Source organism: Cervus canadensis, chromosome 14, assembly GCF_019320065.1.
Source record: "Cervus canadensis isolate Bull #8, Minnesota chromosome 14, ASM1932006v1, whole genome shotgun sequence".
Lineage (NCBI taxonomy): Eukaryota > Metazoa > Chordata > Mammalia > Artiodactyla > Cervidae > Cervus > Cervus canadensis.
In genome coordinates, this window is record NC_057399.1 from 33,679,868 (window position 1) to 33,698,052 (window position 18,185).

At 37.3% G+C, this 18,185-nt stretch overlaps 1 protein-coding gene across 2 annotated transcripts in view; it reads left to right on the forward strand.

Annotated features, from left to right (window-relative positions):
* The window catches only part of UHRF2 (ubiquitin like with PHD and ring finger domains 2), a 71,176-nt gene that overhangs the window by 25,662 nt on the left and 27,329 nt on the right, over positions 1-18,185 (forward strand). The window contains exon 4 of one of the 2 annotated variants that reach the window (XM_043486553.1): positions 9,615-9,833. The exons of the other annotated variant lie outside the window; for it this stretch is intronic. Coding sequence (XP_043342488.1) covers positions 9,615-9,833 — 219 coding nt within the window. The remainder of the gene's footprint in view (positions 1-9,614; positions 9,834-18,185) is intronic. 2 annotated transcript variants of the gene reach the window in all.

An 18,185-nucleotide genomic window follows, 5' to 3' on the forward strand; every position in this document is an offset into this window, starting at 1 on the left:
CTGCTTCAGATTTTGAGGGATATCTTGAGCCCTGTTTTAGAATTTTTTTTTAAGCTTCCAGCACTTTCCAGAATATTTCATGCAGTCTCCTCCAGTCTTCCTCAGTGCCAATGCTGGAAGAAGCCAGTGCTTGGACCAATTTGTAGTGCTTATCTTCAGCCCTTTGATGCCATGGGAGGCAGGGAATGCTTTGTTAGACATTGCTTTTTAAGAACACCAAAAACATAATCTTTGAAGTACCTTTTCCTTATCTCTGTATAGAGTTCTTCATTGCCACTTAACTATCCTAAAACACAATGGTCATAGTTGATTTATTACATTTTTTCAAGAGCTTTAGTTATATAAAAGATTTTTTTATTTAATGAGTTGCATGTTTCCAAACATTTGTCAGCCTGTTACATCCCAAACACACCAAAGTTTGAACATAGTACCTGCTTCTTAATGAAAACTTGGTATTTTACAGGTGTAAGTTGTGATAGAAGTATGCACACCTAACTTTCAGAATACCTTAAGTTCTGAGAATATAAGGTAGGGAAGATAATTCTGTATTCCTGAAGGAGGAGAATGCTAGGATACCAGGATAAGTAGGTAGAAAATATGGTGTTACCTGAGGGTAGACTAGTATGGGTGGACTGTAGAAAATACCTGGTCAAAAAAAAAAAAAAAGAAAATACCTGGTCAGTAATAAGAAACCACACTAAAGGTGAATAAAGATTTCCAGTTAAATGTGGCAGATTAAGATGCATGTTTGTCTCCACTCCTTCTTAAACCCTCCTAGAAGACAGTAAAAGAATAAAGGCATAAGCCCCTGAGGACAAAAAACAAATGTGGTAGAAGTAAGACACAGAAGAGAAAACAACAAACTTTTGAAAGGTAAGAAGCTAATGGGTAAATGATGCCTAACTTATCAGGCCATGAAGAGCTGAAACCTGAGTGTAAGCCAACAACAAGCAAGTACATTGGTGTTGAAGAACCTTAGGAAGGTTCAGATCTTGGATTTACCAGGTACTTCGGAGATAACAAAGAGTCGGACACGACTGACCGACTTTGCTTTGCTTTGGAGGTAGGCATATCCAGGGGGGGCAAAGAGTTGGACACAAGCGATAGAGCGCACAGACAAACACACATATGGAAAAAACTGAGAACAAAAAGATTTATTTATATGAAAGAGCATTCTAATCACTTCTACCACATTCAAGGCTTAAACCAAGAAAGAGGAAAACATGGTATTTGGGAAATAGGATTCAACACAGGAAGTAATGATAGGAGATCCCAGTGTGATATCAATGAGGAGCAAGCTGTCCACATAAGAATAGGACAGAGGTATCTAGAAAAAGTTTTGCAACCCAGAAGGTTAGTAGAATACCTGAAATGTCTGAACACAGTGGAGTTTTAACAGCTGTGGCAGAATGGGGATAATTCATGGTGAAAGTGAGAGTGTTAGTCAGTTAGTTGTATCTGACTCTTTGTGACCCCGTGGACTATAGCCTACCAGGCTCCTCTGTCCAAGGAATTCTCCAGGCAAGAATACTGGAGTGGGTTGCCATTTCCTTCTCCAGGGGATCTTACCGGCCTCGAGATCAAACTTGGGTCTTCTGCATTGCAGGCAGATTCTTTACCATATGTAAATAGGAAACTAAGCAACTAGCAACCAAAAAGAAAACTTAAGCACGCAATAGAAAACAAAAGCTGTGGAAGAGCGGATGTATAATTAAAGCATACTTCATTAGTTAGCTGTGAACACTTATTAATATTTAGTCAAGATATATAGAAAAAAATACTGATATGTACAAACAACTCAGTTTGTTTAATGTGCTTAAGAGCAGGCAAGTTCATCAATCCTTGCAAGAGTCTAGAGCCAGGTGATCAGTTTAAGTCATGCTCTGCTGCTTCTTTCCAAATAACCTCTCTGCCTTGTCTGTAAAATGGGGATAGAATAATATCTATCTCTATCCTAAGAGGTAAATAATGTTAACATTTAGAGCAATGCCTTGTGTTAGTAAAGTTTAAGGAAGAGGAGGATGGAGGCAAATGAGCTGTACATGAGGGGTGGGTAGAATAAGTTTGAAGTAAAAAGCAGTGTCAGCATGTTGCTTAAATGTAAATGTGGAGGTGAACAAAAATAGCTAAAAGTTAAACAGTTGCATCTGGGGAATAGAAATCAGAAATGTGATGGCTTGGAACTGGAGGCTGCTTGTCCTCATTGTAAGCCTTGAGTGTTAACTTTGAGTTTCGTACACCTGTGGGAAAACTTCAAAAAAGTAGGAAGATCCTTTTGTTTGAACTTGAAGCCCAAAGCATTTTATTTTTTATAGTAGAAATCTTTGAACTTATGCAGAGGTTGAGAGAAAGTATAATGAACTCATCACCTATCTTCACTCATTATGACCTCCTAGCCAATCTTGTTCAATCCCTGCCAGCATCCCCAGGCACCACCACTGGATTATTTTGGAGCAAGTCCCAAATTTTAAGTGTTTTCAACCAGAAATAGCCTTAGCAGCTATGGTGGGCACACTGCTCAGATCTTCAAGATAGAACTTGTTGACCCACAGGGAATGACTGCAGTTAACTTGACAACTTTTAATCACAGCACTTTTAAGATCTGTTACAGTGTCTGAGCCAAGGCCACACTCTTTCCTGGTTCATCTTGTTGTTGACATCTTAAGAGCATTCAACTGAGAAAATAGCTAAATGGATTCTTTTTAAAGTGTGCAGAAGAGAGCTAATGTCAAGCCAGAGATTTACTACTCTTTGAAAGGTCGGTGTATGGTTGACCTTTGGCTGGTGTTGGGGAGCTAACTTTCAGGAGGATTCTCATTCCTTGATAAAAATGGTATACTGTGCATAAGCTCTACAAAAGAAAAATGGATTATGCTGAATACCTGCTTCTGAGAGTCTGGAATTTTGGTATGTGCTAGATATTGAGTGCTGATGTGATCAATTCCTAATAAAACTCTTGAGCATTCTTTACTGCACATCCCTGGTAGACAACATTATAGCACATATGTTGTCAGAATTTCTTGCTGAAGGAATTAAGCACATTTTATGTGACTACTGGGAATGGACTGCTTGAGCTTGTACCTGCATTCCTCTGGACTTAACCTTATTTTTTTTTTTCCTTTGCTGAATTTGCTTTGTATCCTTTCATTATAGTAAATCATAGCCATGGGAAGAACTGTGTGCTCTTCTGTGAGAATGAGACCTGTGAGTTCCCCCAACAAATCACTGAACCTGACGAGGGGACCCCAACACATTAAAAAAAAAAAAAAATCCCACCTGAAATTTACAATGGTTCCTTAAAATCAAATAACCAGTCAATGTTCAGACTTATTTGTTTTTAAAACATATTCTTGGAATGTACAAATAAGGATAAAATTAAGTTCATCCATTGCATGTTAAGTCTCAACCTACAGATCCCCCCTACTTTTTTTTTTTCCTTACTATTTGTTTATGCAGGTGACAGTTTATTCAATTTTCCCACAGTTGGGAGTTTACATTTCTGTTAATGTTAGTTTCCTGAAAGCTTATACGGTCATCCCTTGGTATCCATAGGGCATTGGTTCCAGGACCCCAGTGCATACCAAAATCCATGGATGCTCAAGTTTCTTATAAAAAATGACTTTTTGGGGTATAACCTATACACATCCTCTTGTTTAAATCATGTCTAGATGACTTGTAATACCTAATATAATGTTGATATTCTGTAAATAGTTGTAAATACTATATAGTGAAAGTGCTCAGTTGTGTCTGACTCTTACCCCATGGACTATATCCCACCAGGCTCCTCTGTCCATGGAATTCTCCAGGCCAGAATACTGGAGTGGGTAGCCGTTTCCTTCTCCAGGGGAATCTTCCCAACCCAGGGATCGAACTCACATGTCCTGCATTTCAGGCAGATTCTTTACTGTCTGAGCCACCAGGAAGCCCAAATACAATGTAAATGCTGTATCGGGACTTCCCTGATGGTCCAGTGGTTAAGACTCTGAGCTCCTGATGGAGGGAGTTGGTTTGATCCCTGGTTGGGGAACTAAGATCCCACATGCTGTGTGTCCAATAAATAAAACATTTGGGAAAAAATGCTGTATAAATAGTTGTTGGAACCTGGCAAATTGAACTGCTTTTTGGAACTTTCTGGAATTTTTTTCTGGTTATTTTCCAACAGTGATTGGTTGACTCTATGGATGCAGAACCATCCATATATATGTACCTAGAGGTTTGATAGGTTTTAAATTTCATCATTTGATAAGGCTGGTTTAGAGATGGTATTTATTTACCTATTGCATGACACTGAGAAACGTATAATACCTGCTTCCCCGTTCTTTTCTTGTAAGATTTAAGTGTTGTCAGTCTGATAAATACATTGTGAAATTTCCTGCCAGCTTTTAATGGTTTTAGTAGCCATTAACCTTTACCTTCCCAGGTGGTGCAGTGGAAGAGAATCTGCCTGCCAATGCAGGAGATGCAGGTTTGATCACTGGGCCAGGAAAGACCCCCTGGGAGTAGGAAATGGCAACCTACTCCAGGATTCTTGCCTGGAAAATCCCATGGACAGAGGAACCTGAGGGGCTGTAGTCCATGGGGTTACAAAGAGCTGGACACAACTGAGTGACTGAGCACCCACACAGCCTTTACCTATAGTTGCTATGTAATGAAATGTAAAAATGGTAATATTTCATTCTCTTTCCTCCATACCTATAGCTGTTTCATAAAGGACTTTCCTTAACAGTTGATTCATATACGAAGGGTAGAATAAACTATCAATTGTTGAACTTTTTCAGTGTTCAGAGTGAGTAAATTCCCTAGCATTCTCCAAAGGATCCTCCAGGGTCAGTGAGATTTTTACTAAGTATCATGTGAACTAATGGATTTTAATACTTGCTTTAATCTAACTCAGCTCTTTGTGGTGCCCAAGTTGTCTCATCTCTGGCCTGTGGAAGCTCCTTCAAGTCGAACCTGACTTAATGAGGATTTCTTTACATTCAGGTACAACAGGATGTCCCAAGCTCTCCTGTTTCCTGCCCAGGACTGGATTCAGCCATTTCTTTTTTTTTTAAATTAATTAATTTATTTATTTTACTTTACAACATTGTATTGGTTTTGCCGTACAACATTGTATTGGTTTTGCCGTACATTGACTTGACTCCGCCATGGGTGTACATGTGTTCCCCATCCTGAACCCCCCTCCCACCTACCTCCTCATCCCATCCCTCTGGGTCATCCCAGTGCACCAGCCCCAAGCACCCTGTATCAGCCATTTCTTTAAGGATCTTTGGCTGTTTAGAGTGTATAGTTGGATGTTCATTGATACTTTTTGATCGTGTTTCTAGGTCTTCACATTGGAAACAGCTAGGAAGTTTGTACTGATACTTCCAATTAATTTTAGAGTTGAAAGGCTATCATTTAATCTTTTATTTCTTCTCTTACCCAAGAATCATAGTTATGATAATGTCAGCATTACCCTGCTTTGTTCTACTCATATGATGGTTTCAGATTAATAGTGCTACTATTATTGCAAACAATATTAGTGAAAAGTTGGTGTATTTTTTACTTTGTCCTTAGTAGATAAGTATAACTCCACTAGGAATATAGAGTTAATCTAGTGTATTTTCAAGTCACTTAAGAGTTTGTATTTAAGTCACTTTTTTCATTTTGCTTTTGATCTTTAGCTATTTATCACATTTTGTAAATTTATGATCATGTGAAACATTACGTGGTTCTAAAGGAAAAACGTTGAAATAAGTACATTAAGAAAAGCAGTGTCCATTTTGGTTCCTGCTAGCCTATTTCTTGTCTCTCTTTGTGGTAAATGAGTTTTGGTTTATCCTTTTATCTCAAAATATAAGTATTTGTGTGTGTGATTACATATATACTCACACACATATACACACTTACATATGTACACATATAAGTCAGTCGTGTCTGACTCTTTTGCAACCCCATGGACTGTAGCCCACCAGCCTCCTCTGTCCATGAAATTTTCCAGGCAAGAATACTGAAATGGGTTGCCATTTCCTCCTCCAGGGGATCTTCCCAATCCTGGGATCAAACTCGTGTCTCCCGCATTGGCAGGTGGACTCTTTACCACAGAGCCACCTGGGAAGCTATTCTTCGGGCACAAATACTGGAATGGGTTGTCATGCCCTCCTCCATGGAATTTTCCTGACCCAGGGATTCAACCCAAGTCTCCTCTTTCTCCTGCATTGGCAGGCAGGTTCTTTACCACTAGCACTGCATGGAAAGTCCATATACAAATATATTTATTTCAACACATACTTAATTGGTAGAAGATAAATATTGTTTGCATCTTGGGTTTTATGAGTTAATATATCTCTCCGTATATATGTATCACTCCAGCAAATGTCATATTCCTTTCCATTATATAACTGTATCTTGTAGTAAGTAGTTTCCTATTGTGGACATTTGGTTACTTCTAGTCCTGCTGTTACAGATAGTGCAGCTATAAATAGCCTTGTGTATGTGTCTTTTCATGGGGTGTTTTGTTTCTTAATGTTTGGGACAGATTCCTAGAGTAGAATTCCTGGATCAAAAGGTAAATACATAGGCAGTTTTGCTGGGTATTGCCGAATTCCCCTCTTCAAGGAGACCGTACCAGTTTGTATTCCCATCAGCAGTGTTTGAGAATGCCTGTTTTCCTACAGCCTATGAACACATTGTTATCCAGGCTTCACAAAATGTTTTAAGTAGAACTGTGTTTTAGAGTCTTTGGCAAAAGTATGGTGGAGTCTAAGGAGTCTAACAAAACAGTGAGATGAATTGGCCTTGACAGCCTCAGAGAAATGCAGGCCTTTACTGAGGATATAGAGTTACATTAAAGAAGTGTTGACAGTACGTGTAAGGAGGACTTAGTAATGATGGGGAAACTGGGGATAACTTCAATTTCTGGGAGTATGGAAAATTTACTGTAAAGAATATTGAGCATCAGCAGATTAGAGGATGGGGGAATTTCTTGAATTTGAGGCGCTCCTGAAATACATGTTAGAGATGTAGTTGGATATATGAATCCGAAGAGAAATTTGGGTTAGAGCATTTTAGTCATCCCTGTGTGATGTTAAGATATGTGTAAATGAAGATGCTGAGGAAAAGAATAAAAATGATAATTGAGCCTCAGCATGTTCTTGACTTTGGTAAAAATAGTTTTATGGGTCCTTTCTATGTCTTCTTACTTAGCAGCTGACTTAACATCTCTGGCGATACTTCATTTTCATGACTTTACGCACTATACATAAGGACTGTGTATTTGTATGTTCTACAATGTAATTCTGTTCTGAAGTCATACAAACTTAGTTTCAGGGCAAACATAGCTTAAATTCCTTTGATGTAGGGAATGGTTTATTTTGACTCATCTCCAGTAAACATGATTTTATATATGGTTTTAAAACTTTTATTTAAAATATTTCCATTCTTGGTATCTAACTTTGGCAATCATAGGCAAATGGAGAGTTCTTGCCAGTGAAATACCCTTTTTTTCCTATATTAATCATACAGGAGTATATGATAATGTCAGGATGTAAAAGTCATGTTACAGCTGAGAAAAGGATCTCCCATAAAAGAATAGTTTTCTATTCTATCATTTATGGCCTTAAGAATATTGAGTCAGGAAACACATTCACTACTTTAGAATTAGAAAAGCCCTGAAATAGCTAGTTAAAATTCTTCACCATTTTAGTTTTCAAAACAACCATATGGGCTAGTTAGTTAACCATTAGGTATGTTTTACACATGAGAGATAGTCATGTGTAAAGTAAATACAGGTAAAACTAAAACAGCGAAGTATGGTAACTTTCCCAAGGATACACAGTAGTAGGAAGCTAAAATGGAATTTAAACCCAGGCAGGTTGAAAATAGAACATATTTTGAGTGAAGAGACAGGATGATAAAGGATTCAAAACCTTATGTAAGTTGAAGGAAATTCATTTATAATATTTTATACTTAAAGGGTGGCAGGGTGACCAACTTAGACTGTCAAGGATTAGGTCTTTAGTGGAGACAGTGTGTAGATTTCTTCCTGGCACTTCAGCTGTGGAACTCATTGTGTTTATCTTTGGTCTAGTATCAAGTATATTCTCTTACCTATGTCAGAGCTATGTGAAAACAAAGTGACTTTTTTTAGAGTTAGAGCTGCCCTCTTCTCACTTACTGTCCAAGCAGAGGTTGCTTGGAGGCCTGTGGTAAAAGGGAATTGTAGCACTGAGGGTAAATGGACCAGATCCTTTTTAAGTCCCCTTGCTAGTCTGAGGATTTTTTTCTTTTTCTTCTCTGCTTAACTAAAATTTGAAGAAGTTTGATTAAACTGAGTGATTAACTAAAATCCCACCAGGATTAATATCCATTTATTATAAATAAGTTAGACATACTGTGAGAGTCCTAGGCCTGCATAGTACTTGTTTGATTTGGAAGAACCGAGACAAGCTGCTAGAGCTGTTTCCAACTTCAGGCTCACTTACATTTTGAATAGGTCACTCAATTGGTTAAGGGTTAATGGTCTCTTCCCTTAGTTACTACCTTGTTAATGCCGTCAAAAAACGCTGTGATACTGAACAATTCTTGTGTTTCTATATAGCACAGTAGCTTATCAAAGTTGAGTGTGCTTGAGAATTGCTGAGAGGATTTGTGAAAATAGACCACTGGGCCTCACTCCCAGAGTTTGAGTCAGATCAGAAGTGGAGTTAGAAGTTTGCATTTATAGCATGTTCCCAAATGGAACCACTGGTTTGAGAACCACTGCTACAGTAGTTTGACCTACCCCAGGAGACTGAGTTTTCCAAGAGCACAAACCAGAAATTACTTGTTTCCTTATCCCTCTATTAGCAAGCAATACATAAAGACAACAGATCTTATTAATGTTATAGAAACCACTGTGGACTGTTACATTGCTATTTTTGCCTGTGGATACCAGATGATAGGCCCCAAATGGAGGAACCTTGTTTTAAGTTCAAGTCAGGTTTAGGTTTGTTAAACCTTTAGAAATTCAAGTAAGATCAAGATTCTACTGGAATTCTTTCGCATGGGCTTCCCAGGTGGCGCTAATGGTAAAGAACCTGCCTGCCAGTGCAGGAGACTTTGAGACGCGGGTTTGATCCCTGGGTCAGGCAGATCCCTGGAGGAGGGCATGTCTCTCCAGTATTCTTGCATGGAGAATCCCATGGACAGAGGAGCCTGATGGGCTACAGTCTAGAGGGTCGCACAGAGTCAGACATGACTGAAGCAACTTAGCACTCACGCATGTTCTTATTATGCATAAAGCAAATGGCAGAGCTGGATCAACTAGTTCCACGTTCAGGAAGAGATCAGCATCTAGTCTTACTGAAGTAATTTTTAAATGTGGGTTAAGAAAATGTAGAAAAGAAGAACTTGGTTTTTTTACCTACCCCTATTCATCATTTCTCACCAACTCCCTCCTCAAGCTAGTTAAGAATGACTTACTAAGATTTTAACAAGACTTGTTTATTCTGGCATTTAAAATCATAAATATCATTTACTTAAGTGCCATGAAGAATAAAAGTATTAGGCTTTTATACATATTGCATGTAATTTTAGTCTTCCATGCTGATAATCATAATCATAAGCAGTATTCTGTGATTCTTTCTCCTCAGATATCCAGAAAGTGGTACTGTAGAAATAAATGTCAAGGATCTTCGACCACGAGCTAGAACCACTTTGAGATGGAATGAACTAAATATTGGTGATGTGGTAATGGTTAATTACAATGTAGAAAGTCCTAGTAATAGAGGATTTTGGTTTGATGCAGAAATCACTACATTGAAGACAATCTCAAGGACCAAAAAAGAACTTCGTGTGACTGTTTTCTTGGGGTAAGATTCTCTTCACTGATGCCATTTAATTACTGAATTAAGGAATGTAATTTTTAAGTGTTAAGCACATGTTCTTTAATTTAAAAAAAAGATGGAATCCATGAAAGATGGAAATTTCCATACTAGAGGAAAACTTTTTAATAAATTTCTTGAATTTTTTATTAAGAATGACCCTTAAATCTCCATTGCTACTTTAAGGCTGGAGGTATTATTTAAAAGCACCTTGGAAATAATTGAACAGGTTATTAGAGAAATTTTTGCCTACTGTACAGGATTCTACTAGGCTAAACCAATAATATACAGAAGTGTTTCAATAGCTATGTTTGCTGTGAAGATCTGTTGATACAATAGAAATGAATGTCTACCTAGCCACCTGTCTGCTGTACTTGCAAGACTAGCAAAAATTTTCCTTTATAGTGATTTTATTTAACTTAGGAACTTAAAACCTCCTTTGAGAAGAATTTAAAAGGTAAAATGTCACCCAAGATTTCATATCACTCAGATACTTCCATTGTTAATTCTTTAAGAAATACTTTTAGATATTTCCTTCAAGTGATACAAGTACTACGCATTGTTTCAAAGCTACCTTTTTACACTCCGAAAAATGTTGTCAACACTGTTTTGTGTTCAGTTCTTCTGAATAAAATGTATTGGATAAATAGTCACTAATTTACTTTTAAAAAAAAGTCTGCTAAAGTATTTCCAATTCTTTATCATGATGCTTAAGTAAAAACCTTGTGTGTGCGTTTTTGTGCATTTTTCTTTAGAGTGAATTTTAAAAGTACATCTGTTGTGTTGAGCATTGCAGATACTAGAATGACCCTGACCGTTTTCTTTTACTTAAGAGAAGCAGCCAAACTAACATACTTGTTAAATTCTGGTTAAATGCATTGTACATATATATGAGGGATACATATATATCTAGTTTAACATTGAGGTGACAAAGCTAAGATTAAGCATCTGCTTATGATGAGTAATATAATGCAGAGGTTGGTAAACTATGGCCCATTGGCTACCTGTTTTATGAAAAGAAATTTTTATTGGAACACAGCAGTGCCCATTTATGTTTTAGCTAAGACTGGCTTTTTTATCTGTGTGCTCAACAGCATTGTTGAATGACTGCAAACATGAAACTTACAGAATTTTAAACTACTTACTCTCTGACCCTTCATGGAAAAAGTCTGCTGACTCCTAAGATAAAAAGATTGTGAGCTTTTATTTTAGAAAACCATTTGAGAACTTTGTGGAAACCCAAATGTGATTCTGTTGTCAGGCTAAGGATGTAATAACTCAATTAACAGATTTCTAAGTAGCTTGAAATTCTGACATGGATACAAATCATGAAGGAAAGGAGAAAGCATCTACATAAATTAGTTATATAGAGATACATAGGTGTAGGAAGTGAAAAAAAAGCATGTATACACAGCAATACTCATAACATTGAGCTAAAAAAGCTTGCTATTTAAAATGTTTTCCTGAGTAATTCTGAGGTAAATTAAAGAGTGGAGCACTCTGGCTTTAGGGACTAGAGATAAGATTGAATGGAAATTATAGATAGGCAAGTATTGACTCATGAGAAAATGGTGGTATTTGAGGGCTGTCCCAAAATAAAACACACTGTCCTATAAAGGCTTATGTTTGCTGTCATTTAGGTTTTTACTAGACTTGTTAAGGATACAGGAGCCAAATAAGGAGTCACTTTGGCTTGTGGATGGGAAGTTTTTTTCATTGTTAGAAATCTTTTCCCTTCACTGGAAAGAGTTTGGTGCTGTTACAGACAGTGCTTCCATGACATTATACTTCTGTCCTGGTGCTTATGTGTGTAGTTTCTGTTGGGTGGGTCTTGTCTAGAAGTAGAATCACTTGATTGTAGAACTTGTGCATCTCTAATTTTAGTAGATAGAACCAAATATTTAAGTGGTTGTACCAGATTCCACTTTGACCATGGTGAGTTCAAATTGCTCTGCGTTCTTAACCACACTTAATTTTGTCAGACTTGAGTTTTTGGTACTCAGGTGAGTTTCTAATAATATACTGTTGTGGCATTAATTTACGTTTCCCTGACTATTAATGAGATTGAGAACCATATGTTTATTGGCTATTTGGATATCTCTTGTAAGAATCCTGTTTCAAGCATTAAGGATCCTGTTTCAAGCATTGGTGTATGTTGTAGTTAATTAGGTAGTCTCTCATTGAAATTTTAGGAGTTCTAGTTATGGTGACTTGACCATTTCAGTTATATGTGGAGAAAATACCTACTTCAATTCTGTGGCTTATCTTTTTTTCCCTATGTTTGAATAGTAGTCTTAATTTTAAGTGGTTGAATACTTTCTGTGTCTTGATTTAAGAAACCTTCTGAGGGCTGGTCAGGGTGGGAGATGAGTGAGAGTGGTTAAAAGGTACAAACTTCCAGTTATATGATATATAGGTTCTAGGGATATAATGTACAGCATGGTGACTATAGTTAATAATGTACTGTATATTTGAAAGCTGCTTAGAGAGTAGATCTTAAAAGTTTTCATCACAAGGAAAAAATTTGTAACTGTGGGGTGATGGATGTTAACTAATCTTTTTGCGGTAATCACTTTTCTGTATATCAAGTCATATTGTACACCTTCAGTTCAGTTCAGTTGTTCAGTTGTGGCTGACTCTTTGTGATCCCATGGACTGCAGCACACCAGGCCTCCCTGTCCGTCACCAACTGTTGGAGTCCACCCAAACCCATGTTCATCGAGTCAGTGATGAGCCATCCAACCATCTCATCCTCTGTCATCCCCTTCTCCCACCTTCATTCTTTCTCAGCATCAGGGTCTTTTCAAATGAATCAGTTCTTTGCATCAGATGGCCAAAGTGTTGGAGTTTCAGCTTCAACATCAGTCCTTCCAATGAATATTCAGGACTGATGTCCTTTAGGATGGACTGGTTGGATCTATTTGCTGTCCAAGGGACTCTCGAGTCTTCTCCAACACCACAGTTCAAAAGCATCAATTCTTCAGCACTTAGCTTTCTTAATAGTCCAGTTCTCACATCTGTACATGACTACTGGAAAAACCATAGCTTTGACTAGACAGACCTTTGTTGATAAAGTAATATGTCTGCTTTTTAATAAGCTATCTAGGTTGGTCATAACTTTGCTTCCAAGGAGCAAGCATCTTTTAATTTCATCGCTGCAGTCACCATCAGCAGTGATTTTGGAGCCCCCCAAAATAAGTCTGTCACTGTTCCCATTGTTTCCCCATCTCTTTGCCATGAAGTGATGGGACCAGATGCCATGATCTTAGTTTTCTGAGTGTTAAGCTTTAAGCCAACTTTTTCACTCTCCTCTTTCACTTTCATCAAGAGGCTCTTTAGTTCTTCTTCACTTTCTGCCACAAGGGTGGTGTCATCTGCATATGTGAGGTTATTGATATTTCTCCCAGCAATCTTGATTCCAGCTTGTGTTTCATCCAGCCCAGCGTTTCTCATGGTGTACTCTGTATATAAGTTAAATAAGCAGGGTGGCAATATACAGCCTTGACATACTCTTCCCTATTTGGAACCAGTCTGTCCTTCCATGTCCAGTTATAACTGTTGCTTCTTGACCTGCATACACATTTCTCAGGAGGCAGGTCAGGTGGTCTGGTACACCTTAGACTGAGACAGTTGTATGTCAGTTATATCTCAGTAAAACATGGAGTGGAGCAGAGGGGAGAAACTTCTCCCTACTCGTAGAACATAAAGATATCCTCCATTATTACCTTATAAAAGCTTAATACCACTTTTCTTTAGCTCTTTAATCCACTTGAAGTAGGTTTTTTGGTACAATGTGAGGTAAATATTAGACTTGCCTTAATACATGTGAATAATCATTTTTCCAGGCATCATTCATTTAAAAGGCCATTTTCCCTGTATTGATTTTCAGTATCACCTCACTGAGTGTCTATGTTTGATTCATCCATTCATCCATCTGATCTCTATTTTGTATCATTGGTTTGTTTTGTGTATCCTTACATAAGTTTCGTACTTTCATAATATGACTGAGCATTCTAGTCATCTTGGTAACATCTACATAAAACCATTAGGAATTTGATAGGTACAGGATTAAATCTAATCTATGAGTGTGATTTCTTTGCATTTATTTAGGTCTTTAATATGATTTTGTCATGTTTTTATTAGGTAAGGCATGTGCACTCAGTAGTGTCTGACTCTGTTATCCCATGGACTGTAGCCACCCCCAGGCTCCTCTGTCCATGAGATTTTCTGGGTAAGAATAATGGAATAGGTTGCCATTTCCTTCTCAAGGAGATTTTCCCAACCCAGGGATTGAACTCATATCCCTGTGTCTTCTGCATTGGTAGGTGGATTTTTTACCCCGATGCCACCTGGGAAGCCCTTTTTATTAGATTGGACCATATGAAATGTTTTTATAGATTCAAAATATTTGAATGTAGACAATTATATGACTCGGCCTGGTAGAATTCTCTCCAGAGGTCTAATCTTATGTGTCTTTTATTCTTATTTAGCTTCAGGTACCACTTGTTGTTATAAATAAATCTTTTAAATTTCTTTTTTCTTTCTTACTGGTATGTAAATAACCTTTGATTTTGGATCCATTAGCTTTCCTATAGTTATTAATTTTAATTTCCATGTAGATTGTTTTGTGGTTTTTATGATTGTAATCATAATCTGTGAATTATGTTTGTGTTATCACTCAGTTGTGTCCAACTCTTTGTAATCCAATGGACTATAGCCCGCCAGGCTCCTCTGTCCATGGAATTTCCCAGGCAAGAATACTGGAGTGATTTGCCATTCCCTTCTCCATGAATTACATTTATGTGTTCTTTTTCCTTTGATCTTTAACTTTTGTCTTCATTAACCAGTTGCCACTTAGTATGTTGTTAGAAGGAGGTGGTGAGAATAGGTATCTTTTTTTTTCCCACCCTGATCACCAAGAAGAAACTTTGTTGAACATTTTACCAGTACTTAACAATGTTTGACAGGTATTTTGTAGGTATGCTTTCCTGGATTTGGCTTGCCAGTATTTTGTGTAGGATTTTTCCATTTGGGTTAGTGAGTGAAATCTGCATTATCTTTCCTATCTAGCTATCCTTTACAAATTATGTTGATTTTATAAAAAATAGTGTGCTGTAATATTTTTCTATTTTATGGTAAAATTTTGTGTCCTTTTCTTGAATGTTTATTAGAACTTCTCAGTTAAGGTCTTTAGGGCTGAGATTTCTTTGTACAAAGTTTTTTTTTTTTCCCCTGTAATGATTATATAGAACTATAAGGTGCAAAGGAAGAAGGACATGATTTTTAATCTGCCTTGGAGATTTGATAAGGGAACTTGGAGTTAAAGTTTATTATTGTTTCTAATTTTTAATATGTGAGTACCAAAAAGTGAATATGCTTAAATTATCTAATTCTAGTTAACATATTCTATTTTTCACTTGTCATTTCTGTTTCTGTTTGAGCTTTGAAGAAAATAAAAGTCTAGGGTTTAAATCCATTTTTCAAAATTTTATTCGCTTACTCTTATATACTTAATACTACATAAAATTATACTAGATTAGTTTCGTAAGTAGAATTTGAATCCTATAGCAAAAAAAAAATATTTAACCTCACTCAAACTATGAATATACTTACCATATTTTGCATCTATTTTATAGGGTTTCATTTACCAAATTTTATCTATACTTGTTTATCATAACATCTGTAGTGATGATCTTATTATTGAATGTACCATTTTTACAGAATATAAACTTGATGTCCATATCAAGTTATAAATCAAAGTTCACTGTATTCCAACCGTATTGGCCTCCTTGTGTTGCTTAATCATACAGACATGCTCCTGTTTCAGAGCCTTTGCCCTTGACCGTTTCCTCTTACTGGTCTACACCACACCAGTATTCATTTGACTGGCTTTGTCTTTTATTTCTTTATTCACATATCACTTTGAAAGACAACTTTTCTTGATCGTGCTATGTAAAATCATACACACCCGGCATGGGTTACTTAAATTCTCCTTTAGTGTAACTTAATTTCTTTATGATACTGATTATCATCTGACATTTGTTATTCTCTCTTGCCCTACTTGTATTAGTTTCCTATTATTGCTGTAACAAATTACCACAGACTTAGTGGCTTAAATTGGAGAAGGCAATGGCAACCCACTCCAGTGCTCTTGCCTGGAAAATCCCATGGACAGAGGAGCCTGGCAGGCTGCAGTCCATGGGGTCGCGACGAGTCGGACACGACTGAGTGACTTCACTTCTCACTTCATGCATTGGAGAAGGAAATGGCAACCCACTCCAGTGTTGTTGCCTGGAGAATCCCAGGGACGGCGGAGCCTGGTAGGCTGCCGTCTGTGGGGTCACACAGAGTCAGACATGACTGAAGCGACTTAGCAGCAGCAGCTTAAATAATACAACTTATTATTTTACAGCTCTGTAAGGCAGAAGACTTACAAATTTCACTGGGCTAAAAGTATCAGCAGGGTTGTGTTCCATTTTGGAAACTCTGAAAAAAAAATTTACTTCCTTGCCTTTTTCAGATTCTAGGGATCTCCCAGTTCTTTGGCCTATGGCCTACTTCCTCCATTTTTAAAGCCAACAAAGTTGTATCTTTGACTATTTGTTTTTAGTCACATCTTCCTTCAGGCTCTTTCTTCCCTCTTCTACTTTTCAAGATCCCCCATGATTACCTTTGGTCTATCTAGGTAATCCTATTTAAAGGTTATTAACTTCATAATGTCTGCAAAGTCCGTTTGCCATGTAAGGTAATATATTCATAGGTTCCTGGGCTGATGACAGATATCTTTGGGGCCTGTTATTTTGCCAATCATACCACTAGAATGTTAATGCTTTGATTTTTGTTTTTGTTGCTGTTTGCTGCTGTGTGTCAGACCCTGTTCTAAGAACTAGTTAGAATAGATATTCAGGAAATACAGTATTTCATAGAATCTGAAAGTAACTTTTCTGTATTTTAACGTCTATGAAATTAGGGTGTATCTTAAAATTGCTATTGGACTGACTAAAGTTGGGTTCTTTGAGATACTTGATTTTACTTCTGCTAGTTACCTTGGAGTGCCATCTAACTTGAAGTTAAATTTTCTATATCTAGAAATAGGACTAAAGGAGGTACATAAAGGAGAAAATATAATATGTAACAGCTTTATGGTCTGACACTATAGTTATAACTGTAATACATGGAAGAAATACACAAAGAAATTTTAAAGTATTTTCTATAATCCTGATGACAACTGGTGAAAATGTCTTATGTGTAATGTGGAGTAAAGCAAAGAAGTACTTGTAGCATTCTCATTTAGGCATCCCTGGTGTCTTTGAGAACTAGGATCGTGAAAGAAAGATTCTAGTTTTCTGATCGTGAAGGAAAAGAGAAACAGATAAATAATTGCTTTGTCAAAAGCAAACTTGCCCTTCAGTCCTGAATTTGAACAGAAAGTGTTTGCATGATCTCATGAGGTATGTTGTATATGTATTAATGTGTACGTCTCAATTTTGTAGCTTTGTCCACTAAAAATGCCTGAAAATAGCAATCAGTCCAGTTGCAGTAAGCTTTTTAGTGCCTAAATTCTGGTCTTGAAATAACCATTTCCACCTAAAAGAAGGCTTCCCAGATAGCTCAGCTGGTAAAGAATCTACCTGCAATGCAGGAGACCCTGATTTGATTCCTGGGTTGGGAAGTTCCCCTGCGAAGGGATAGGCTTACCCATTCCAACATTCTTCAGCTTCCCTGGTGGCTCAGACAGTAAAGAATCTGCCTGCAATGTGGGAGACCTGGATTCAATCCCTGGGTTGGGAAGATCCCATGGAGGAGGGCATGGCAACCCACTTCAGTATTCTTTTTTTGTTTTTTTGTTTTTGGAGGTGAAGGGATTGTTGAGCAAAAACCACTACAATATTGTAAAGTAATTAGCCTCCAACTAATAAAAATAAATAAATAAATAAAATAAAAATTCACTTCAGTATTCTTAACTGGAGAATCCCCATGGACAAAGGAGCCTGACAGGCTACAGTCCATGAGGTCACAGTCAGTCAGACACGACTGAGCGACTAAGCACACACACACACACACACACACACACACACCTAAAAAACCTGGCTTCCTTGGAGATAGGATGACAGGCCAGAGGCAGAAATGTACAAGAAGAACTAGGAACATCATGTCTCGCAGTTAACAAGGAAGCCCACAAAGACTGCTAAACTCTTGTCAGAAAGATTTGAGAGTCAATTGGAAGATTCCATTGACAGAAGATGAGACAATTTGACCATCTATAAGGCAAATAATAACGAAAGTGGATTGAAACACCTCAAACGTGTAAACTCCTAGTAATATAGAAGCTGACTGGTC